Raw genomic sequence first — 25,225 nt, forward strand, 5'->3', positions numbered from 1 at the left:
ATATTTGTAAAAAACAAAGCTACAATGAAGGCAATCATGCTGATTGATGTCCCCCTGATGGCTAAAGAACAATTTGCTTGAAAACATTTTGTAATTTGCATCTGGACAAACAGTTATTTAGGGTGGTCAAGTGGTCAAGATAAATGGGACACCCTGCATACAACTTGTACTACAGAGAGTCTCTCTCTTGTCTATGGTACCGTATTCACTATGCTGTTCACTGTATCTATGCTTTAACCACTGAAAAACCGTGCTCAGCTGGTGAAAAAGAGCTAACATTATCCAAATGTTACATTGTAGTTTCAGATTAAAATTAACAAGATCTGTGAAATAGCATACAAATTTTTCCTTAAATATGGGAAGGAAATAAAGATCCAACCTATTTATCTACATTTAAAAATAAATAATCCTCAATAGGAACAGTTGATAAAACACTTGTTATCATAATGCAAAGGTTTTGTATTCAAGTCCCAGTGCAGCACACATTTTTAATCTGTCAGGAAATTTCAAATCAGTGCACACTCCATTGTGTATGAAAATTTATTCAACAACAGAATAAATGATCTCTTACCTGCTCGCACAAGCTTCTCAACCTCTGACACAGATTCTTTCAATGGGGCAATAATTTTATCACTCGCCAAAGGACTATCGGCATCTTCCTTTATGGTTTCATTAGCACTTGGAATATACTGCAAAAAAGGCATATCACATATTGAATAATATTCTGAATTCGTATTGAATCACAACCATGTAAATTACATACCATATAGAAAAAATAAAGAAATATCATCTACATTTACTTTAATACTCTGCAAACCAATGTGAAGAGCATGGCAGACGATACTTCCCATTGTACCAGTTGTTACGTTTCTTCCTGTTCCAGTCACTCAGCAACAATGATTGATTGAATGCCTCTGTGCACCCTGTAATTAATCTAATCTTGTCCTCCCAACCTCTATGTGACCAATACATAGAGGGTTGTAGTACATTCCTAGAGTATCATTTAAAGCCAGTTCTTGAAACTTTGGAAGTAGACTTTCTCGGGATAGTTTACAGCTATCTTCAAGAGTATGCCAGTTCAGTTTCTTCAGCACCTCTGTGACATTATCCCATGGGTCAAACAAACCTGTGACCACTTTTGCTGCCATTCTCTGTATATGTTCAGTATCCCCTGCTCGTTCTATCTGGTATGGATCCAACACACTAGAGCAATGTTCTGGAAAGAGTCACAGAAGTGATTTGCAAGCAATCCCCATTGTAGATTGATTGCTCTTCCCCAGTATTCTAGCAATAACCTGAAGTCTACCACCTACTTTACCCACAATTGGTTTATGTGATCATTTCAAATCCCTACAAAGTGTTACACCCAGGTATTTGTACGAGTTGGTCAATTTCAAATAGTCATAGGATACTACGTTTTTTTTTGTTTTCAAATGTACAGTTTTACATTTTTCTAAAATGTAAAGCGATTTGCCCAACTTTGCACCACTTTGAAATGTTTTCAAGATCTGACTTAATGTTTGTGCAGTTTTTTCCACGCTGTATTTCATTATAGATAACTTCATCACCTGCAAACATTCTGAGGTTACTATTAAAATTGTCCACAAAAATAATAATATGAATTGCAAGGGATGCAATATACTTCCCTGGAGTACACCCAGGACTTTATCTGTCAATGACTCTTGTACTTCCATTATGGATTTTCCATTGTTTGATTTTACCTAACACCTTTCCTTCCATCCCGTAATCCAGCACTGTTTTCCTCTGTTACTACTTTCTAATGCATTACTATACTCAGTGTCTGCCAATATCCCTCTTCTTACCTCTGTTTCACCAGTTGCCTTCCAAAATGCACTGCACACTCTTTCTTACGAGTAACACTGTATCAACCATCTCGTCCATGCACAACATACAACTGCACTTCCACACTGATTGTTAGTGCAGCGTCTCATGTCCAACTTTACTCCTGTCATTATGAAGATGGTATCTGTTCTTTCAGACATGTCTGAAAGTACAGATACCATCTTCATACAGATAAGGCTTACCGGCCAATTATCTTCTTCAGTGCGGATGCACTCACATTGCTCAAACTCTTACAGGAATTGGTAGTTGACTGCCACAAGAATGCGTATAGTGGGCTGGGGTGCTACAAATGTAGTGCATGTACAGTAAGTTGGGAATGTGCCAGAGATAAGTCCCTGCAGTCACACTATCCTCCTTGTCCTCGGTGGCTCTGTAGGATAGAGTGTATAGAGCGTCTGCCATGTGAGCAGGAGATCCTGGGTTCGAGTCCCGGCTGGGGCACACATTTTCAACTGTTCCTGTTGATATTTATCAATGCCTGCAAGCAGCTAAAGGTCTGGATTTCATTATAATTTCATTACTCCTGTCAATCCCTCCCCACTCCCACCAACAGATTGCTTCTCCCATTATGCGCAGCTGCTCACAGTATGGTCATAACAGCCTTGGGGGGGGGGGGGGGGGGGGGGGGGCTATATGCGACTCAACATATGGTGAGTAGCAATCTATCCTTTTCACAATATTGTCTTTAGATGATAAACTTTGATGTGATACTGAGTCAATTTTTTTTTTTAAACTGAAGAACACTTTATCTCACACACTGCCTTGATCCATGGCTGTCAGGATGTGATGTGAGAAAAGTGCAAGTTGGGTAAAATGTGGACATCCTCAAAGAGGTCAGGTTTATTTGTTGTTATTATATTTAATATATTTCCATCAAGAGTAGACTTCTAAACTATCTACTCTGGTTAGTTTTCAGAGAAGGCATTTAATAATGTTTCACAGGACATTTATCATTCTCACCACTAACAACACTAATTTTCCCCAACTGACTGTTGGGAGACAATGTCTTCACCAATGATTACAGTATGATTGGGGAATTCACGTACAAGAGAACTGAGATCTTCTCTAAAGATATCAATTACATCAAGAGATGAGTTTGGTAGGTGAAAGAAAGATCCAGTTACCATTTTATGACCGCCCCTGATACTGACTCTTGCCCAAACAATCTCACATGTGGCTTCAACTTCTATCTCGCTGGATTTGAGTTTCTTGTCTACTGTGACAAATACACCACCTCCATTTCTCATTAGCCTATCCTTTTGTTACACACCTACATCTTTGCAAAAAGTCTCACTGCTATCAATTTCAGGTTTCAACCAGCTTTCTGTAACTAATTGTACATGAGCTCCACTCCTTTTCAGGAGCACTTCAGTCTCTGGCACTCTGTTGTAAATGCTTCGCCTGTTAACCACTAGGATCATAATACTCTCACCTGTGAGAGGCATTTCTTTCAATTGTCACTTATACTTCCAGGTTTCCTTCTTACAGTGATACTTCTGTGTTTCCTACAGCTATTGTTATCTTGATTGGATGGAGGTCTCCTAATCTAAAAACCCTTGTGTGCAACCCACACATAGTTAGCTACCTGGACAGAAGTTTCTGATGTGTAGTGCACACCTGATCCATTTAGGGGGACCCTACAGTTTTCAACTCTATGGTGCATGTCCAGGAAGTGGCCTAGCTTGTCACAATACCTCCGAAATCTGTTTTGGGACCAATGCTGTGAATTGTGTGTTATGGGGGCAATACTGCAGATTGTGAGCTTCTTTCAAGTGTTCTCAACCTTATATGTCAGTCACTGGAATGATCCAAGTACGACCTTGGAGCCCAGATGACTGGCTATGTCTGTTCGAACATGTGACACAATCTGCAGTTGGTTACACTCTCTCCCCTCAATGGCTGCCACAATAGCCTTTCAAATATGTTGAATGAAACCCCTGGCATACACACTGAGTGCACCTGGTGTCCTTTCCCGTCCCTTGCTCCCATTTCCCCACGTGGTTGCAACATCTGCCATACATTTTAACTGCTGATGATTAATAGACCACTCCCCTTTTGTGTTTTCCTCCTCCTGACACAGGATGAAAAAGGTTTCCTCAAAACAAGTCAGTCCCACTGGCTCAGTATCAGTTTCAGTGAAAGACAGCACCTAAAACTTGTTGGTTAGGAGGATCAGTATAACACCTCTAGTCCTCCCTGGTCCCCACCTACCCTGTAGAGGATTCCTAGACCTACCAGTGAAATGCCACATGCATCCAAGTGGACGAGTAATGACAGGTTCTGTACCTTCTGCAGAGGAGACAGGATCCACAGGAGAACATAGTACTGGAGATACCTTTGGTACCTGTAAGGCAGGTACATGACTCTCAAGAGCTCTTCCAAAACAGCAATACACAGCCACTGCCAATTGTCTGACAATAGTCAGGGCAATTTTCAACTGCTTACGAACATCAACCCACTCATCCCATGTTTGGGAACAGCATTCACATTGGGGATGCATTGTGGCTGGTGCCACATATGAAGCCCATTTAAAAAGTATCTAACATTATTTTTTATTGTTGAAACTAATAATGGAATCATGGTGTGTGAGCTCTCTATGTTTATTGGCATACGTAGTATGCATGCCGAATTTTTTTTATGACTGTGGAAACAACCAGTCACTACCTGTCAATTGACAAGTGAACATGTGCAAATGGTATTTGCTAGATTTTGGTTTGTGGGCAATATGACAGAAAAAAATGGAACAACATTACTGCATCAAATTTTAAGTTTGGTTGGCCCTCAACATCCACAAATGAGATTTTACTGATCACATAAGCGCCCTGATGATTCAGGATAGATGAATCACAATCAGATAACTTACTGTCAAGGTTAAAAATAGTACTAGATCTATTCAACTCATTTTAATGGAACATTTGAACCTCAGCAGGAACTCAGTAACATTTGCACCAAAGTTGCTAAAAACTGAGCAGAAGCAACTTAATTCAGGGATCGAACAGAACAAGCTGGATACTGTGAACAGCAACCCCAACACAGTGATCACTTGTGATTAGTCCTGTATTTATGGGTACAAGCCAGAAGCAAACTTCCAGTCATTGCAATGGAAGCCCTCATCATTGCTGAGACCCAAAAATATGAGGCAAGTATGCAGTAATTTGAAAGTCATGCTGACTATATTGTGTGGTCCATCATGAGTATGCCCCAGAAGGAACTAATGTCAATAATGAGTACTACCAAGAGATCCTGTGTCACCTTCATGAAGCTGTGAGATGCAAACGGCCAGACTTGTGGTCAGCAGGCAGCTGGCACCTTCACCATGATAACATCCTGCTCTTCATTCCCAATTAATTCAGGGTTGTTTTTTTTTTTTGGACAAACACAACATGGCTGTGGTTTGTCAGCCTCCCTATTCCCCTGACCTATCACTAAGTCACTTCTGGCTTTTCCCTAAACTGAAAAAGATTCAAAGGAACCAGATTTCAGAAAAGAAAAGGCATTCTCCAGAACTGGCTGGAGCAGCTCTGAACCATATCATATGAGGTTTTCCAGTGAGGATTCCAGCACCGGCAGCAGTGTTGAGAGAAGTGTGTACAAGCTGAGACAGGGATGACTTTGAAGGTAACTAGTGTCGAATAATTGTATCTAAATAAAGACTGATTTTATAAATAAAAGTCAGATAACTTTTGAACAGCTCTTACAGGACTGTGATCAACAATTTTAAACTAAGCCTTCCAATTATCTGTTAATCTCTTGAGTTAAAACTTACTAATTCCTATAAGAATAGAAGCAAATATACAAAATGAGATTTCTATTAAGGCAACAGAAAAACATGTGGTAAAATTTTTCAGTTTCTTAAAACTTTTTGAGGTTATTGTAGCCGTTAATATATTCAAAAATAGAATTAATTTACAATAAATGTAGATAACATACATTTTCTTTAAGGGAAAACTAGCTATAACACAGTATTTTAGTTGCAATATCTGCTACAGTAACCAAATCACAAATGCCAATTTACTACAAATTAGAAATGCTAACGTCTGAAAATCCTCAAAAATGTATGTTTATTTGCATTGATACACATTGAAATTTGGAGTGATCTATCCTCTGGCAGTAACTGTGAATCACACATTCTGATTTGCTATTACATAAGTTATCTACAATTTACAAAAATTTTCAAAAACACAGTTTTGTAAACATCTAAAATTTTTAAAAAGTAATCTGTTTCTGATATAATTATACACTGAAATCAGAGAATGATTTTTCTGAATGAAGACAAGGCATGTCCTCAAAAATTTTAAAAGAGCAGAAATAAGTTGAAGCCTGTAACTGATGATAACAGTATGAATTTAACGCACACCTTCTTCACGAGTATGAAAAATCTACATGTTGTAAAAAGTAAAAGAGTCTTTGTATGTGAGAATGTGCTACACTTGACTAAAAGACAGAATAAATCACTAGATCTGCCTTCTCTTATTATCTGAGAAACAAGCAACATGAAATTAGAAGATAAATGCTCATTAATTTCTCCTCTAACACAATTAAATATAGTTTTATTTTACAACTGTATCCTGCTGTGTGAACCTAGTATTAAATTCTCCACATGAGATTCAAAGTAAGTAGAAAATCATCTTACAGAGATTGCTTACTCAAAATTTTACTATGGTTTCTGAAATGATTGCAAGTAGTAACACACCTATTTAATCTTCGGTATAATCTATTGATGAGTCACTCACTGTTCAATTGAATGATTATGCTTACATTTACTGGATTTGAAAGTTATTGTTATTATTGAAACTGGATTGTCACTGTTATTATTTCTTTTAATCATTTCGTGTGTCGTAATTCTTTCTCCTCACAATTTTGAATATTGGCAAAAAATACTAATCATCATTTACAATGATTCTTAGCGAAAATGTGACTGAACTAACTTGTTTTAAGAGTTCCAAAATGTACTTTTTCCACTTTAAATTCTTATCACTGTGGACACATGAAGCTCTTGAAATTTCTACCACATTTATTATTTTCATACGGTGTGCTATCCTTATCATTGATTTAGTGCCTCTAGATGTGCATAACTGCATCTTTTTAAAATTGAAGGTGAATTTTATTTTCCCATTATTGGTTTTAAGTTATCATTAGACCATACAGTTCTTAGGAACATTTCATGGCATTGTGAGCATTGTTTTGTAACTGTGACAGGATGGAAAAAAGTCAAACTGTGTTACATTAAACACGGTTTTAACAAAGTGACATCATTTCCAAGACTTTTAAGAATGTGATGAATCCTGGAACAGTAACTCACCTTAGTAACAATAATATCCTCAGCAAATCAGAGTTTGGGTTTCAGAAGAGGTTCTCTACTGAGAATGCCATTTACATGTGCATTCACCATATTTCACAAGCAGTAAATACCACACTGATTGGTATTTTTTGTGACCCATCTATGGCATTTGACCGTGTGAATCATAGTATTTTCCACAATAAATAGAAATTTTATGAGACTGATAGTATAGCCAACCAATGGATAATGTCATGGCATTTAATAATTCAACCAGTATAGGCCAGGGACAAAATTCTAACTGGGGCAAATCTTAGGTCCATTTAAACCATCTTCTGCATAATATACAACATGCAGAATTAGACCTTTCGGCAGATGACATTAGTATTGTAATCCAAGCATATAAACTGATACATAATATATGGTAAACAATGTTCTTGTAAGTATTGTTGGCTGATTTTCTGCGAATTGTTTCACCCTCAATTTTAAAAAGACGCAGTTATGCACATCTAGAGGCACTAAATCAATGATAGGTATAGCACACGGTACGAAAATAATAAAAGTGGTAGAAATTTCAAGATCTTCATGTGTCCACAGCGATAACAATTTAAACCAGAAAAAGCACATTTTGGAACGCCTAAAAAAAGTTAGTTCAGTCACATTTTCACTAAGAATCATTGTAAACGATGATGAGTATTTTTTGCCAATGTTCAAAATTGTGAGGAGAAAGAATTATGACACACAAAATGATTAAAAGAAATAATAACAGTGACAATCCAGTTACAATAATAACAATAACTTTCAAGTCCAATAAATGTAAGCATAATCATTCACTTGAACAAACCGTGACTCATCAATAGATTATACTGAAGATTAAACAGGTGTGTTACTGAAGAGAGCTGCTTAGTAAATAGGAGATAACAAATGCTGTACCATTGCTAACATTATTGTTATTTACAGTAAGACTGTTTGAAAATTAATAATTTACCTTATTAGTGTCAGAAAGGTTGCCATCCCAAGCTGTAGCTGAAATAGCTACGTCACTCCCTGAGAACAAATGAAAATATATGATGAATTATATATTTAAACACACACACACACACACACACACACACACACACACACACACTCACTCCGCCCCCCCCTCCCTGCCCCTAAAAAAAATGGTTCCCAAAGGCAAAATTTCAGTTTTCAAACGTTAATATCAAACTAAGAAGATGGGAGACTTTAGTAAGTTTACATGAATTGTTTGCCTATGGTCAGCTATATTGTGCTGGCTGAATGCTAATCAAAAATATTCAAATGTGTGTGGATTCCTAAGGGACCAAATTGCTTAGGTCATCAGTCCCGAGACTTACACACACTTAAACTAACTTACGCTAAGAACAACACACACGAACCCCCAGCGGGAATGGCTGTGCAGTCTGTGACGTGACGCCTCAAACCTCGTGGCCATTCCTCGCAGTGGCTAAATGCACAACGCGGGGATGGCAATTTGTCAGGTAGACTGGAGTGATACGTTGGCTCATGTGGGGCAGGTGAGAGAGGAAAGAGGCAGGGAGTGGCAGGAAGGGTTTGGGAAGGGTAGCTAACAGCTGGGAAGGAGGTAGCAAGTATGCAAGATAGGAAAGTGGGAGGGAGAAGCAGCAGTTGCATGGTATAGAGACATGACAAAGGCACCAGAGCTGGTGCATTTGTGCAGCGTGCAATGCTGACAACGTTAGGGAGTGGATTGAGAGGGAGTGACAGAACAGAGGGAGGGGAGACTGTGTGGAAAAGAGTGTTGGTGCAGAAGGTTAGTGAAGACTGATACCAGCAAGATCTCAGGAACACAGGATGTGCTGCATGGATAAATCCCCTGTACATAGTTCAGGAAAGCTTTGCTGGGAGGGGGGAAGGATCCAGATGGCATTAGTTGTGAAGCAGACACTGAAACTGAGCATGCTGTGCTCAGCAGCACAATGTTTCTCTTGGCCACAGTTGGCAGTTGACCATTTCTTCTAATGGACAGCTGGTTGGCAGCCATGTCCACATAAAATGCTATGTAAAAATTGCAGCAGAGCAGATATGTAACATGGTTGCTTTCACAAATGGAACCTGCCTCTGTTGGAAAGGAATGCGTTCAACATGGCTGGAGTAGAATGTGCTCAGTGGCTGACTTGAGCAGGTCTTACACCTGAGTTTTCCATAGGGAAATGACCCACTACCTCATTCCTTATTGTTGTTGTTGTTGTTGTTGTTGTTGTTGTTGTGGTCTTCAGTCCTGAGACTGGTTTGATGCAGCTCTCCATGCTACTCTATCCTGTGCAAGCTTCTTTATCTCCCAGTACCTACTGCAGCCTACATCCTTCTGAATCTGCTTAGTGTATTCCTCTCTTGGTCTCCCTCTACAATTTTTACCCTCCATGCTGCCCTCCAATACTAAATTGGTTATCCCTTGTTGCCTCAGACCATGTCCTACCAACCGGTCCTTTCTTCTGGTCAAGTTGTGCCACAAACTTCTCTTCTCCCCAATCCTGTTCAATACTTCCTCATTAGTTATGTGATCTACCCATCTAATCTTCAGCATTCTTCTGTAGCACCACATTTCGAAAGCTTCTATTCTCTTCTTATCTAAACTATTTATAGCCCACATTTCACTTCCATACAAATACTTTCAGAAAGCACTTCCTGACATTTAAATCTATACTCGATGTTAACAAATTTCTCTTCTTCAGAAACGCTTTCCTTACCATTGCCAGTCTACATTTTATATCCACTCTATTTCGACCATCATCAGTTATTTTGCTCCCCAAATAGCAAAACTATTATACTACTTTAAGCAGCTCATTTCCTAATCTAATTCCCTCAGCATCACCCGACTTAAATTGACTACATTCCATTATCCTCGTTTTGCTTTTGTTGATGTTCATCTTATACCCTCCTTTCAAGACACTGTCCATTCCGTTCAACTGCTCTGCCAGGTCATTTGCTGTCTCTGACAGAATTACAATGTCATCGGCGAACCTCAAAGTTTTTATTTCTTCTCCATGGATATTAATACCCACTCCAAATGTTTCTTTTGTTTCCTTTACTGCTTGCTCAATATGCAGATTGAATAACATCGGGGATAGGCTACAACCCTGTCTCACTCCCTTCCCAACCACTGCTTCCCTTTCATGCCCCTCGACTCTTATAACTGCCATCTGGTTTCTGTACAAATTGTAAATAGCCTTTCGCTCTCTGTATTTTACCCCTGCCACCTTCAGAATTTGAAAGAGAGTATTCCAATCAACATTGTCAAAAGCTTTCTCTAAACAAATGCTAGATACGTAGGTTTGCCTTTCCTTAATCTTTCTTCTAAGATACTTAATCCTTATACATCTAATCAATTGCATACTCACACATAAGTACTCCTTCTTTGGAGAGAAGACAGATAAACAAACCTGTGGCACAATCATGGGCACTAGCATGGCACCCTCCTATATCAATCTGTTTATGAGCTGCCAGGAGAAAACCTTCCTAGAGTCCCAAAACCCCTTGTCGGGTTCAGGTTCACTGATGATATTTTCATGATGACATTATCACCAAGCAGCTGTCCACCAAGTTTAATGGTCACCACCAAACTGTACAATTCTATACTACCGTCTCTGCTTTATCAGCAATTCAAATACTTCTCTATTTGTTAGATCAACCAGTGCTACTGTTGTAATTATCATTTACTTCTCATTACCACTTTCGTTTTTCACTCCAATGATGTTCATTCTACCTTATCTTGTTCAGGAAACTTGCCCATACCAAAATCCTGTTCTATTCATTTTGCCTGATATCTTGGCATCACACTCGCTGTCTCTCTTAACAGATTTGGCATAAAAATCGCCATCCCTGGATGTCATCCACCCTTTCTCAAGGACAGATGAGCTTAGCAGTACTGACTTCCACATGGAACAGCGAAGGAGACAGACACATGGAAAAAAAAAACTTTACTCCTAGATTTCAGTCACATCAGAAATGTATTGTCTACACACTGCCAGAAGCAGGAAGGTTTGAGACTTGCTGACTGCAGTGTTTTTTCCTTAAAGTCTTCCACAAAACAGTTGGTCATCAAGGAAGACAGAGGACTTCCCATGGTGGCACTGTCCACTTGTTCAAAATAATGACCACTGAATAAGAAATAAGTTGAGGTAACCATATGTTTAACCAATGCCACTATGTCTTTCTCAAACTGTCTGTGGATAAGCTCTAACGAGTCCTGCAGAGGTTCTTTCATAAATAAAGATGCAATGTCAAAGCTAATCAAAAGATCCTGCAGTTGTAACTTAGGGTCTTCAGGTGGCCCATGAAGTACTCTTAATTCTGGATACAGTGGTCACACTTGCCTATGGGATGGCCCAACAGTGTAGTAAGATGTTTGGCCAGAAAATAGGTAGTAGCTCTAAAGTTGCTCACTACTGGGCAAAGAGGAGACCCATTCTTATGTATCTTTGGTAGGCCGTACAGTCTTTAGAGAACTGTAGCCTGTTGGCGTAGCTCTTAATTACTGTCAAAGGAACAGAGATCTTCTTCAGAAGGTCCTATGTTTTTCACTAGATATTGTCAGTCAGATCCTCTCTTAGCTTTGGATAAACAGGATCATTGAGTTGTGCCTCCGTCTTGCTGTTGTATGTAGTTTGTGAGAGGATGGTGATGTTCCCCTTGTTAGTAAGTAAAATGATCAGTTGTTTGTTCGCCCTTAAGTCTCACAGAGCCTTCCTTTCACCTGAGCTGATGTTAAACTTTCTTGGTGGAATGCATGGCATATCTGTCTATCCTGCAGAGTTATCAGATGTGACTTTTCAGGCTTTCCCATTGGGTCTGCTGCAAATACATTTCTCAGGTTTGCTGCCAGATTTTATTGTGTAAATTCAACAATATTTCATCAAAGCAATTGCTCGACATCTTCAGGTGGTGGTGGTGGTGTTGGTGGTGGTGGTGGTGTTTGCTTCTGTCACTGCTGCAAGATGCAAATGATGATAATCGTGTGGTGGTGTCGAAATTTATCATGCCGAGAGCAGACAATACACATGTGGTCGAAGATGCTTGCAGTTGGAGGAACATGGTGCTCTTAAGTGCCCCCTGCTGGAAGTCACAAAAAGGCCTTCCGCACATGTGCTGTGGGCAATGACTGTGCTGCCAGATGCTCCTGTGGTTGAAAATTGAATTAAATCTCAGCAGAATGTTGCCTTAAGTCATGAATCAGAAGTTCTTGTTTTCCCTGTTTTGATTTAATGGCAGCTAGTGCTGGATTCCAACCCGCATCCCTGTTGATAAGATTATCCACAGCGTGGATCTGTATGGCCTCCCTAAAACATAGGGTCCTCTGTCTCCTATAGCGGCCAACTATTTTATGGAAGACTTTGAGACGAAAGCACTGCAGTATGCAAGTCAACACATTTGTGGTGTGGCCTCACAGAATAGAGACATTACCTGTGTTTATTCAGCATCTGAACTTGCTCCATCCAAAGGTACAGTTCACAATGGATGTGGAAAAAGATGGCATCGTAACATTCCTGGATGTCATGGTCAAAAGAAAAGCCAATAATAGGCTGGGACTTAGCACGTATCGTAAATCAATACACTAGGAGCTATCTTTGCAGGCCAAAGTTGTCATCACCCTGCATAATGAGGTGCTGCATTACACTCTTTGGCACATAGAGCACATGTGATCTCAGATGCAGACAGTCTTCCTGCTAAGCTACAACACCTAAGAATGGTATTGCAACAGAATGGATACTCTGATAGACAGATACCCCGTGCATTCCATTCTAAGCAAATTCAAAGTAGGGATGTAAATGAAGATGTAGAGGCACCCATTGTAATGGGGCCCTTACATTATTTTGGTGGCATGTCTTCAATAATAGAAAGAATCCTCAAAAGGCATGACATCAAGTGTGTCTTTTGGCTACCAGCAAAATTGAGGAATTTATTGTGCTTGGTCAAAGACGACCTTGGCCTTAGGAAATTTGGTGTGTGTATAAGGTCCCACACCAATGTGGGCAAACACAGTGAACCATGCAAGAACGTTGTGTCTAACACCATCATCATACCTGCCAGGTGGCAACATGATAAATCATCGGTGGCAGAGCGTTGCCTCGACATGGGGCATCACATGTTTTAAGAAAATATGGAAATTTTATCCCCAGTTTCATCTTTCTGGGACTGTGTTGTTAAGGAGGCCATACAAATCCATACAGCAGACAATCTTATCAATAGGGATGCAAGTTTTTAATTAAATGCCACCTGGAATCCAGCTCTGGCTGCCATTAAATTAAAACAGGGAAAACAAGAACTTCTGATTCATGATTCGATGCAAAACATAGCTGAAATTTAATTCAGCTCTCAACTGCAGGAGTGTCAGGCAGCACCGTCATTGCTCACAGTGCATATGTGGAAGGTCTTTGTACGGCTCCCAGCAGGGGGCAATACGAGAGCCGCTTTCCTCCAACTGCAATTGTCTTCCCGCACATGCATATTGCCTTCTCCTGGCCTGATAAATATTGACATCGCTGCGGGATTATCATCAGTCACATGCTGCAGAAGTGATAGTAGTAACTACCACCATCCGAAGTTGCTGAGCAGTTGCATCGATGAAACATTGTGGGATTTAGACAATACAGTCCGGTGACAAACCTGAGAAGCATATTTGCGTGCTTGACAATACTGAATCTTCCTTAAAGCTGTAATTCAGGGGAAAATGTTTGAAAATTTTACTATAGCTATGTCTGAGAAAGCAAGGACACATTATTTGAAATTTTTTTTTCTCCTTCACAACTGAAAACTGATGTTTGTTGGAATTACATCAATTGTTTAACAAACTATTTTTCTGGGATTACATGTGTAATTTCGTTTTATGTGGCTGACAGTAGTGTTGTTGGATATTCAAATGGTATTTTTCTGCATAAGCACATTATTAGTTAGTATGGTTTCCTATACTGAGATGTATCTGAGAAGAGTCCGTGGAATGAGAGAAATGTTTTTATTGTTTCTCACACAAGCACATTGTAATTACATGGTTATTGTGTAACTGCTTTCAAGTTACAGGATTTGCAGTAATTGTGATTTTTAAATTACCGGTAATTAATTTGTTTTATTATTCTGGCAGTGGTGGTGTATGATTCTTTCATAGTTACAGGAAAGTGTGTGCCTTTGGGTTTTTCTTATCAACTGATAACATTTACAAGCTTTCCAGTAATCTGACTATTAATGGAAGTGGTTTGCCTCATGGTAGCTCATTTGAACTAAAATTAGGCATTGTGAAGTTTGAGGAAAATTACTTTTTCTGTTAAGCCACCACACCACTGTAAATTTAGCCCTCAAAAAACATGCATTCAGTTTTGTTTCTGCATCTGACTAATTCACTTCAGTGTCTGCTTCACAACAATTTGTACTTTTTCTTTCTCCAGATCAAATTTCACTATCAGACACAGCGCACTGACTGGCTACTTGCAAATGTCTAGTCAGTTGTTCTACCAGTTATCATGTTCATGGAGGCAGTGCTGAAGTCTCTCTTCAAGCAGCAGAAGGCTCTTACGGTTGGTATCACAAACTTGTCAGCCACACTACCTATGCAGGCTTCCATGATGTCGCCTTACCCGTCGTTCTTTCCCCCTTACAATGATGTGGCCAAAGACTTGGAGGCTTACAAGAAGCAGTTTCGGCAACACTACCCTGCTTTTGATGTGACTGAGCCCATGTGTAAGGCTTTGTTCCTTCCTTGGATTTATCATCAGATTTACCAGCTGTGGTGCCAGTTAGCCACACTCCAGGAACTAGTGTCACTTTTGTTCGATGATATGTATAAGTTGCTGTCCAATTATTACCGTGAGCACACAAATGTCAATGGACAGTTCTACTGCTGTCAAGAACTGCCCCACCAGGTCCTACTGGGCTTGAGTGGCCACACTCAACAGCCTTAGTCACAAATGCTAGTTTGTTGCTGATGAACATCAGAATTCCTATGCTGATTCTATGGCCTATCATTTGGTTGGCTCCAGACAAGAAGGTGCATCAACATTCATTACACTGCCAGAATCCATCTTTGGCTGAAGTGTTGAGTACTGCTCAATCTTTCAAGGTATCTCGTGCAGCTGCTGATCAGATTGAGGGTTGGTGTGATGTTGCCACCATGGCTCCTTTTCCTCCTTGTCAGGTGTTGGTTAGGTCTCTGGGGAAGAAGGGCAGCTACATGGAGCTTTACAAACACAACCTCAGCAACCGTTCTGGGCAAAAATGTGCAAAACAACAACAACAACAACAGCAGCAGCAGCAGTGCTCATCACTCCCATCTTACCCATACTGTTTCGTGCAACACACAGGATCGCTTGCTCTGAGCGCTGGGCGACTTGCAACAACTGTAAGGAAAATGTAGCGTCTCTCTACCATTTCAAGTCCTCTCCTGCAGATATGGATGTGGGTGTTAATTGTGTGTCTCCAGTGCTTATGATTCATAACAAACTTGTTTGTCAAAGTGTGACTGATAGGCAAAGTGCTCAGGGTACAAGCGGATACAGGTGCACCCATGAATTTTCCGAACTTACAAACTTATGTGGATTTGGGATTTCCAGCATTGTCTCAAGTTACTCAGCTTTTGGTCAGTTACGACAAACAACATATTCCAGTTCTGAGCCAATTTACAGCTCCTACTATCTACATCTACATCTACATCCGTACTCCGCAAGCCACCTGACGGTGTGTGGCGGAGGGTACCCTGAGTACCTCTATCGGTTCTCCCTTCTATTCCAGTCTCGTATTGTACGTGGAAAGAAGGATTGTCGGTATGCTTCTGTGTGGGCTCTAATCTCTCTGATTTTATCCTCATGGTCTCTTCGCGAGATATACGTAGGAGGGAGCAATATACTGCTTGACTCTTCAGTGAAGGTATGTTCTCGAAACTTCAACAAAAGCCCGTACTGAGCTACTGAGCGTCTCTCCTGCAGAGTCTTCCACTGGAGTTTATCTATCATCTCCGTAACGCTTTCGCAATTACTGAATGATCCTGTAACGAAGCGCGCTGCTCTCCGTTGGATCTTCTCTATCTCTTCTATCAACCCTACCTGGTGCGGATCCCACACTGCTGAGCAGTATTCAAGCATTGGGCGAACAAGCGTACTGTAACCTACTTCCTTTGTTGTCGGATTGCATTTCCTTAGGATTCTTCCAATGAATCTCAGTCTGGCATCTGCTTTACCGACGATCAACTTTATATGATCATTCCATTTTAAATCACTCCTAATGCGTACTCCCAGATAATTTATGGAATTAACCGCTTCCAGTTGCTGACCTGCTATTTTGTAGCTAAATGATAAGGGACCTATCTTTCTATGTATTCGCATCACATTACACTTCGCTACATTGAGATTCAATTGCCATTCCGTGCACCATGCGTCAATTCGCTGCAGATCCTCCTGCATTTCAGTACAATTTTCCATTGTTGCAACCTCTCGATGCACCACAGCATCATCTGCAAAAAGCCTCAGTGAACTTCCGATGTCATCCACCAGGTCATTTATGTATATTGTGAATAGCAACGGTCCTATGACACTCCCCTGCGGCACACCTGAAATCACTCTTACTTCGGAAGACTTCTCTCCATTGAGAATGACGTGCTGCGTTCTGTTATCTAGGAACTCCTCAATCCAATCACACAATTGATCTGATAGTCCGTATGCTCTTACTTTGTTCATTAAACGACTATGGGGAACTGTGTCAAACGCCTTGCGGAAGTCAAGAAACACGGCATCTACCTGTGAACCCGTGTCTAAGGCCCTCTGAGTCTCGTGGACGAATAGCGCGAGCTGGGTTTCACACGATCGTCTTTTTCGAAACCCATGCTGATTCCTACAGAGTAGATTTCTAGTCTCCAGAAAAGACATTATACTCGAACATAATACGTGTTCCAAAATTCTACAACTGATCGACGTTAGAGATATAGGTCTATAGTTCTGCACATCTGTTCGACGTCCCTTCTTGAGAACGGGGATGACCTGTGCCCTTTTCCAATCCTTTGGAACGCTTCGCTCTTCTAGAGACCTACGGTACACCGCTGCAAGAAGGGGGGCAAGTTCCTTCGCGTACTCTGTGTAAAATCGAACTGGTATCCCATCAGGACCAGCGGCCTTTCCTCTTTTGAGCGATTTTAAATCTGTGGTTAAATGTGGCTATGTATAAATCTGTGGTTCACTCCTCGACTTTTTTGGTAGTGGGTGATGATGGTACCACAGATTTGTTTGGTCTGGATGTTTTCAATCGTTTTGTTTTGCATTTAAGATATAGTGCACCTTGTTATCAAAGAGATCCTTTATCAGCAGTTAGATTGTCTGTAATCTGAGTTCTCAGGCCACCCTCTCCCCTCCCCGGGTGGGTAAGGTTGTGCAACTAATTTTGCGGTCCATATTACCCTGAAACCTATGGCACAGTTGGGCTTTTTCCGGGCACACCCTATTCCAGTGGTCTATACCCCTCCCCCAGTAACGGTGTCCCCAGTTCAGAATGGCTAGTGCCCCTGCAATTTCTCAGCATTTTCTAGAACAAATGACAGAGCCTGTTCCAGAGTACATCAACCATTCTGATAACAGTGTCATGGTGGGTCCTTCCACGGAAGAGCACTTACGCTCCTTGTTCACGGCCTTAACACCACAAGGTTGAAGTGCAACTTGCCCAAGTTCCACTTTTTTCAGCCATCCATTGTGTATTTGGGCTTTCAGGTTTCTTAGGATGGTGTAAAGCCTTTACGTCATCATGTCGCCATTGTCACAGCTCTGCCTCACCTTACAATGCCATTTTTAGGGAAAATTGCCTAATATCACAAATTCCTTCCAAGTGTGGCGACATTGGTCCACCCTCTCCACAAACTGCCTTACCAGAGCATTCCTTATTGGTGGATGTTAGCCTGCAAGCGTGCATTCATGCTTTTGAAATCTAAGCTACGATCTGCTGTTTGGCTTCTTCCAACCTGACCACCACCTCTTCTTGGCTACAGACGCCTCTCAGTATGCTCTCTCTGTGGCCCGCATGACAGTGTCCATGAGAACAGGTCAATGTTGATTTCACGGGTCATTTTATAAATTCTTACTAGCTGTTGGTTCCCAATGCTTTCTCAAAATTTGTTTATGTTATCCGTCGTTCTCCCAAATCAGCTGTGGCTATGGTTTCCACAATTTGTCTAAGACCTTCCACGATTTCTGCACACATCAAGGTATTCGTTCACATTACTGCTCCTCCATTACATGCTCATTCTAACGGCGAGGTGGAATGGCTAGTCTGCATGATCAAGGTTCAAATGAAGTACGTCATCGACTCTTCCACAGTCGATGCCTTGATGCACTTCTTGAATTCTACAAGTTTGTGTCAGTGGAGGATCAGAGTATGGTCGAAATGCACCACGATCACCATCCACGTATCCTCCTGCATCTGCTCATGCCACTCAACCAACATATGCCAGTGCAGCGCTTATCACAGTTCACTCTGGGCTCCATGGTCTGTGCTCAAGGATTTAGCCGCCAACCAAAGTGCATCCCAGCCACAGTCCACATCTTCTGTGGCCACCCCCATCACCATGATCAGCTGCATCCTCACTCTATGGCGAGAGCTGCGGGTCTGCCGACATCATCTTCTCCTTTGTCAGTACCTGTCCAGGACTCACTGCAGGGGAGAGACCCTCCCTCCTTGTGGTTGTTGCCCCTCCTCTGGGATCTGGCATCCCAACACATGCTGTCAGCCAATCAAACTATTGTTTGTGTCTCGCATTACAACAATGCTGGTATCTGGCAGCCATACTGTTTATTTTAATTACTTAATTTTGTATTTGCTTCATAGACAAAGTCTGGTTGTGAGCGGTTAACCTCGTGAGATTACTAAATATGTGGCATCACAAGACATTGGTGACTGTTTAGTAATTTTCCATAGTCTTTCACACAGCAAAACTCTGCACTCAGTTAAGAATGGAGACTACTGACTACCAGCTTAAAACCTCACTTTTTATTTACAATAAGGACAGACAAAGAGAGTTGGGGAGTCTTATTCACAGGGCAGGAAGCAATTTGAAATGTCAAGGTTAAACTTCATCAAGCTATAAATTTTGTTTAAGTCTTTGCAGCCCATCTAATTGTTACAGAAAATTAATTACATTTAGCATTTTCTAGCAACATCTTACATGACGTATCACAAAACATTTTATGAAAGTTAAATCTATGAACAATTGTGAGCCTATGGTTATCAAACTACCAATTAATTAAAAGAAAGAGACCAAGACAGTTACACAAAACAGTACAAATAAACACTCACTAATAGTACCTAAAACTTCATACAGGAACCAAATGCGCATGTATCCTCTGTACCAGCTGAACCATTAGTGTTTTGTGTCAGTGGACTGGGCAGACACATATTAATGTATGATGACGACGATGATGATTATGTTTTTAAAGGGACTAAACTACTTTCTCATCAGTTCCTCTCTAGCACAAGAGAAACACGTACAAAGTAAAAACCAAAAAGTGAAAAAAAGGGACTTGATTGCTCAAACTATATAAGTAAGTCAAAGAGTTTAAAAGGGCATGACAATAGTTGTAACACGACAGGTAAAAGAAAATAGAGATAACCCAGGCAGCATCTTGCAAAAGAGGGTCTAAAGGCACAACAAGGTGAGGAGTAAGAAAGTAACCTGCAGTCACTTTGGGAGTATCCGCCACTGGGGGAGGCTCTCCTCCCCACAACCACCCCTGCAACTGGATGTGGAGAAGTATTATAGGTTAGTGTAAAATCCTCTCTCCCTCAGAAAATGTAAAATTTTTGTAGTAGCCGTCTCAACATCCGCAAATATCTGAGGTAGTGAGGTAGGCTAGCTGAGAGTGTGCCGCAGGTCGACCAGCAGGGCGCACACAACATGCGTAATTATTAGTAGCCCACCACCACAGCTGCAGTGACTAGGATCCTCCTGATACAGAAGGAACTTGTGGTTGAGTCTCTTGTGTTCAAGTCTCATGTGGCAGATACGTAGTCAGCGCAACAATATGGCATCTTTCCAAGAGGACTGAAAAGATGTATGCTGCACCTTAGTAGAACCTTTGATCATTCTCAACTTGTTTTGGGTCGAAGTAGCCTGCCATTACAATTCCCCAAGCCCCAAAATATTGTGTTGAAGGTGTAATCATCATCCCATTGTCAAGTTGATCTCATGTAGCTGCATCTTTAGCTAGGCAGTCGGTGATTTTATTTCCCTGAATGTCTATGAGGCTGTGTGTCCAGATGAAGGTCACTGTCTTTCCAGAGCTGTAGAGGTCAGCCAGTAGGTGCTGGATGCTGGTGACCAAAAGATTTTTGGGATTGCACAGGGTTATAACTTTTAAGTAACTTGTGGAAACGCTACAGACCAGAAAGTTTGTTGTGGCATGGTATTTGATGTAACCCAAAGCCTGAGATTTTGCAACCAACTCTGCAGTGTATACACTGCAGGCACTCAGGAGAGAGTGTTTCTCGTGTCTCCTTACAGGTGTAAAAGTGTAACTGACCCTGTCGTTGGCTTTTGCCCTGTGTGTGTAGATGCATACCAATTTAGAATAATTGTGGAGGATTGAAAGGAACATGTGTCAGAGAAGAGTAGGATCAGCATCCTTCTCAGGCTCACAAAAGAGGTTCATCCGTATCACAGGAGAGGATGTCGAGAGGGAGCTCTAGGGACACAGACTAACAGAGACTGCTGGAGGTCCTTCAGTAGAATATTGAGTCAGAACCCAGCTGATCTATCCAATTTCGAGTGATGCACAAACAGTCTGAATTGTTGGTTGTAGAACAGAGTTGAGTGACATGGGTGGGTAGGCATCTGATAGACTGCAACTGCGTAACTTGCCAGAAGCTGCTGTCATCCAACTGGAAGTGGTGGGACTCAGGCTTTCACCTGGGAGCTGTCAACAGGGCTCATACAGAACGTCACCATTGCCAACTGCACACTAGTGTGGTAAACAGGATCCAGCAAGCTTGGTACAGACGATTCTGCCGATCCATAGGCTACTCTTTAAAGTCTGTAGTGTTAGATCCTGATGGAAGAGAATACCTCGAATTCTATTGAGCTTGTTATGAGAAGAAGTGGTGACTGGCATATCTCCTAACTTGGCACAGGCCTTAACTGCCAGTGATTAGTTGGCGTGTGATGTTTTGATCAGCAAAGATCAATTTCTCATCTTCTCTAGTGCTGCAACCTCCCCAAACCTATCTTCAATATTTTCAACAAAAAACCCTCTCAGAACAACTGTGCAGTCTGCACCCCACAAGGAGCAACTAAGAAAACAGAGCGCATTCAGCTTCTTCATGCAATTTGCCTTGAGCTGGCGGACATGCGGCAGCCAAGTTAGCTTGTTGTCAAATAAAATATCTAAGAATTGCCCAGAGTCAGTGACTTCCAGTAACTGGTCACCAAGATGTATGTCTGGGTACAAGTGCACAGTCTGAAAGTGACATTAATGTGTAACTCATGTTTTTGCAGGAGAAAATTGATAGCTGTGTTTTAGGGTCCAGTCATAGACTCTCCAGACAGCGCCCTGAAGTTGGTGCTCAGTGGTGCGCAGTGATGCACAGGCACAGTACAGGCGAAGGTCATCTGTGTACAGTGACTGAGAGACTGTGGTGCCCACTGCATTAACGATACCATTAATGGCAATAGTGAACAGAGCTATGCTCCAGTTTCCTGTACATACTGGTTGCTGAAATTCGAACCTATGTGGACAAAAAAAATCGGAAAGATAGGAAATTATTGATAAAAATAAGTAAACTGTTCCGGAAACTTCACTCATGCAGTATAGGTAGGACGTGATGTCATCAGATGGTCTATTATGCCTTCTGTAGATCAAAGAACACACCAATCGATGTTGGTGATGGGCAAAAACATTGCACACTGTGGATTTCAAATGAGCCAGATGATCTTTGGTGGACAAATAGCTCAAAAGATGATTTCAAGTCTTGATATATGCCCTCCAGCTTCAAGGCACCAACAAAGACAGCAGTTGACCATTCATTTGAACAGCTTACACAGCCCATTCGGTAATTAGTTAAAATATGTGGGTTCTCTCCCGGTTTCAGAACAGGAATAATAATACCTTCCCAACATCGAGAGGAAAATACTCCCTCTGGCCAAATCCCAATTAAAAAGACCAAGGATACATTGCATGTTGTCGGCACAAAGCAGCTTGAGAATTTGGTTGTGGATTTTGTCAGGTCCAGTGGCCATATCTTGACACACTGCGAAGCTCCCATTCACTTAAAGGAACATTATATGATAGATATCTGTATGCATGGAAAGATAGCGGGTGGGGCTCAATAAGCTGCTTCCGGGCCAGGAAATGAGGATGGTAATTGCTGCAAGTGGACATTACAGTGAAGTGCGCCGCAAAACATTCGGCAAGTACCACAAGATCAGAGCAGATGTTACCATTGGCAAGGATGCCAGGAACTGGTGTGGGTGGTGTATGGCTGCAAATGCACTGGAGTTTAGTCCATACTTCGGACAATAGGCAGTGAGATCACACAGTTGAGACACATTGCTCCCAAAACTCCTGCTCCCCTTCCTTTATTAAAAACTGTGCCTTTGCCCAGAGGCTCTTGGTTGCTATTAAATTATCCATACAGGGACATTGCTTCTGCTGTGGAATCACCCTGAAGTGTTCCCCGATAGCTACGGCTGTGTCTTCAGACGACCATGGGACCTATGACCATCAGGATGAGCTGGAGGAGTAAGATGATATTGCTGCTACAGCATGAGTAATAGTATCAGTTGTGTCCTGTACCAAGTTGTGCATCACATGACTGGCTGCAAAAGTAGCTGTACAGGAGAAAGCCTGCCAATCAGTTTTCTGAAGTGACCAACATAGAGCATGTTCTATATGTCTGTAAGTGGAGAGGGAGAGAACAATAGGAAACTGGTCACTGTCACAAAAAGATCACCATGGACGCACCACTAAATCAGGTGCATGATACTCGGGCTGTAAACTGCTAGGTCAATACCTGAAAACATTCTGCGGGTTGCAGCTCCAGCATTGAGCATGCAATGTCCAATTCTGAAAGGAGGTGTTCTACTACTCTGCCTCTGTGAGACATAGTGTCACCGCCCCACAGAGGATTATGGGCTTTAAAATCCCCCAATTAAGAGGAAGGGGGCAGGGAGCTGTGCCACTAACTTTAACAGCTTGTGATAATGGAAACGCAAATTACATATTGTCATCCGAACTGACAGGTCGACACTAACAGCTGTGGCCTCTTGTGGAGTAGTAACAGGCACCTGCTTACTGAAAATATCAGAGCATATGAGGGTACAGACTCCAACTTACACTCTCAGAACATTAATGCAATTGGTACCATAGGGTTTGTAGTTTTTCAGAGCAGGGAGGTGTGCTACCATAAACCATGTTCCCTGAAGCGCTATACCAATTATGGAGTGAGTAGCCATTAAGTGACTTAGTTTGGTCGAATGGCGATAGTAGTCGTTACAGTTCCATTGAAGGAGTGTTGGAGTGAGGTCTGAGAAAGTGGCAAATGGAAAATATGGGTGTGATTAGTTTGCTACCAAGTAGTGGTGATCTGCATAGGCTTGACTGGTAGTTTATCTTTCTGACTATCCTTCTTATCCTTCTGAGACTTCAATTTCTGTGAAGATTTCCCCATTTTATCTTCTGGGAGAGAAGAGCACCTGACTGTTCTCCAGCATGCAGCCTGTGGCCACTGGTCCTTGTCTTGAGAGGGGGCTACTTTGACAAGTGTCTCTGGCCACACCGATGGTACAGGAACCACTGGTGCTACAGGTGTATAGGATGAAGAAGCTGATGTTCCCTCCTGCAACCGTTGGGTAGGCTCTGGAATATGACCAGGCCCAGGTGGTGTCATGCGAGACCTTCGTCATCATGTGAGGCATGGACTGTGACATGACAGTTGCTAAACTGGAGATCATATCAGCAATATGAAGTCTTTCCAACTTTTTCCTTACCTCTTTGTAAGATAGACTGTCAAGCATTTTACACTCCTGAATTTTCAACTTCCTCTCAAACAATGATAATTGCAGTGCACGAGGAGGATGTGATTATGAACAGATGACACACTGAGTGGGTTAGTCACAAGGGCTGCCCTCATGGGACACCCATCCACATGCCCTACAGATAGCCTCATTAGAGCAGCATAAGGACATGTGTCCCAACCTTTGTCACCTAAAACACGTTATGGGAGGAGGAAAGTGAGGCCTGACATCACACCTATGAACAAAGATCTTAACCTTCTCAGGTAAAATGTTGCTGTTGAAGGCTAGGATAAAAGCTCCAGTGTTCACTCTATTCTCCTATGGTCCCTTCTGGATGCGGTGAACAAAATGTTCTCCACATAGTGCCAGATTAGCATACATCTCTTTATAAGTCTTTAGTGTTAGATCCTGATGGAAGAGAATACCTTGAATTCTAATGAGCTTGTTATGAGAAGAAGTGATGACTGGCATATCTCCTAACTTGGCACAGACCTTAACTGCCAGTGATTAGTTGGCGTGTGATGTTTTGATCAGCAAAGATCAATTTCTCATCTTCTCTAGTGCTGCAACCTCCCAAAACCTATCTTCAATATTTTTAATAAAAAAACACTGACTACATTGTAGTGAAAGAACCACCATCAGTGTGGGAACAAATCAAGAACTCGGCAAACTGTTCACTTCCATTTCTCCTTGCCTGGCTCTCGTCTTGAGGCATGGTCAATCACAGAAATGCTGTAGGATTGTAAACTTATATATTAAAATCACTGCTCCTGACTGATGAAACTGCCTTGTTGACATGGCCACCATTAAGTTTAATCCTTTTCACTGTAGATCATTCACCCTGATGCCACTCACTCCAATCAGAGGCTCTCGCTGTGGGCACCACTCCACCAAGGCAAAGGCCACCTGGTGCAGTAGACATTGCCCGGAGTCCTAGTACCTCAAAGCAGACAAGCACTTACTCTTTGTCTGACAAGGGAAGATAACAGCTTAGGCATCGGCAGTGCAATATCTGCATTGTCAGGGGGCTACCACTGAGAGGGTACATGACAACCTGACCATGACGGACTGGC

At 41.6% G+C, this 25,225-nt stretch overlaps 1 protein-coding gene across 12 annotated transcripts in view; it reads right to left on the minus strand.

The window, feature by feature from the left end:
- Nucleotides 1–25,225, minus strand: part of LOC126272755 (membralin) — a 486,429-nt gene that overhangs the window by 396,837 nt on the left and 64,367 nt on the right. For all 12 annotated transcript variants that reach the window (XM_049975869.1, XM_049975862.1, XM_049975866.1 and 9 more), the window contains exons 5-6: nt 8,130–8,188; nt 572–689 (exon numbers count right to left, since the gene is read on the minus strand). In XM_049975869.1, coding sequence (XP_049831826.1) covers nt 572–689; nt 8,130–8,188 — 177 coding nt within the window. The remainder of the gene's footprint in view (nt 1–571; nt 690–8,129; nt 8,189–25,225) is intronic.

The sequence above is a fragment of the Schistocerca gregaria genome, chromosome 5 (genome assembly GCF_023897955.1).
Source record: "Schistocerca gregaria isolate iqSchGreg1 chromosome 5, iqSchGreg1.2, whole genome shotgun sequence".
Classification (NCBI taxonomy): Eukaryota; Metazoa; Arthropoda; class Insecta; order Orthoptera; family Acrididae; genus Schistocerca; species Schistocerca gregaria.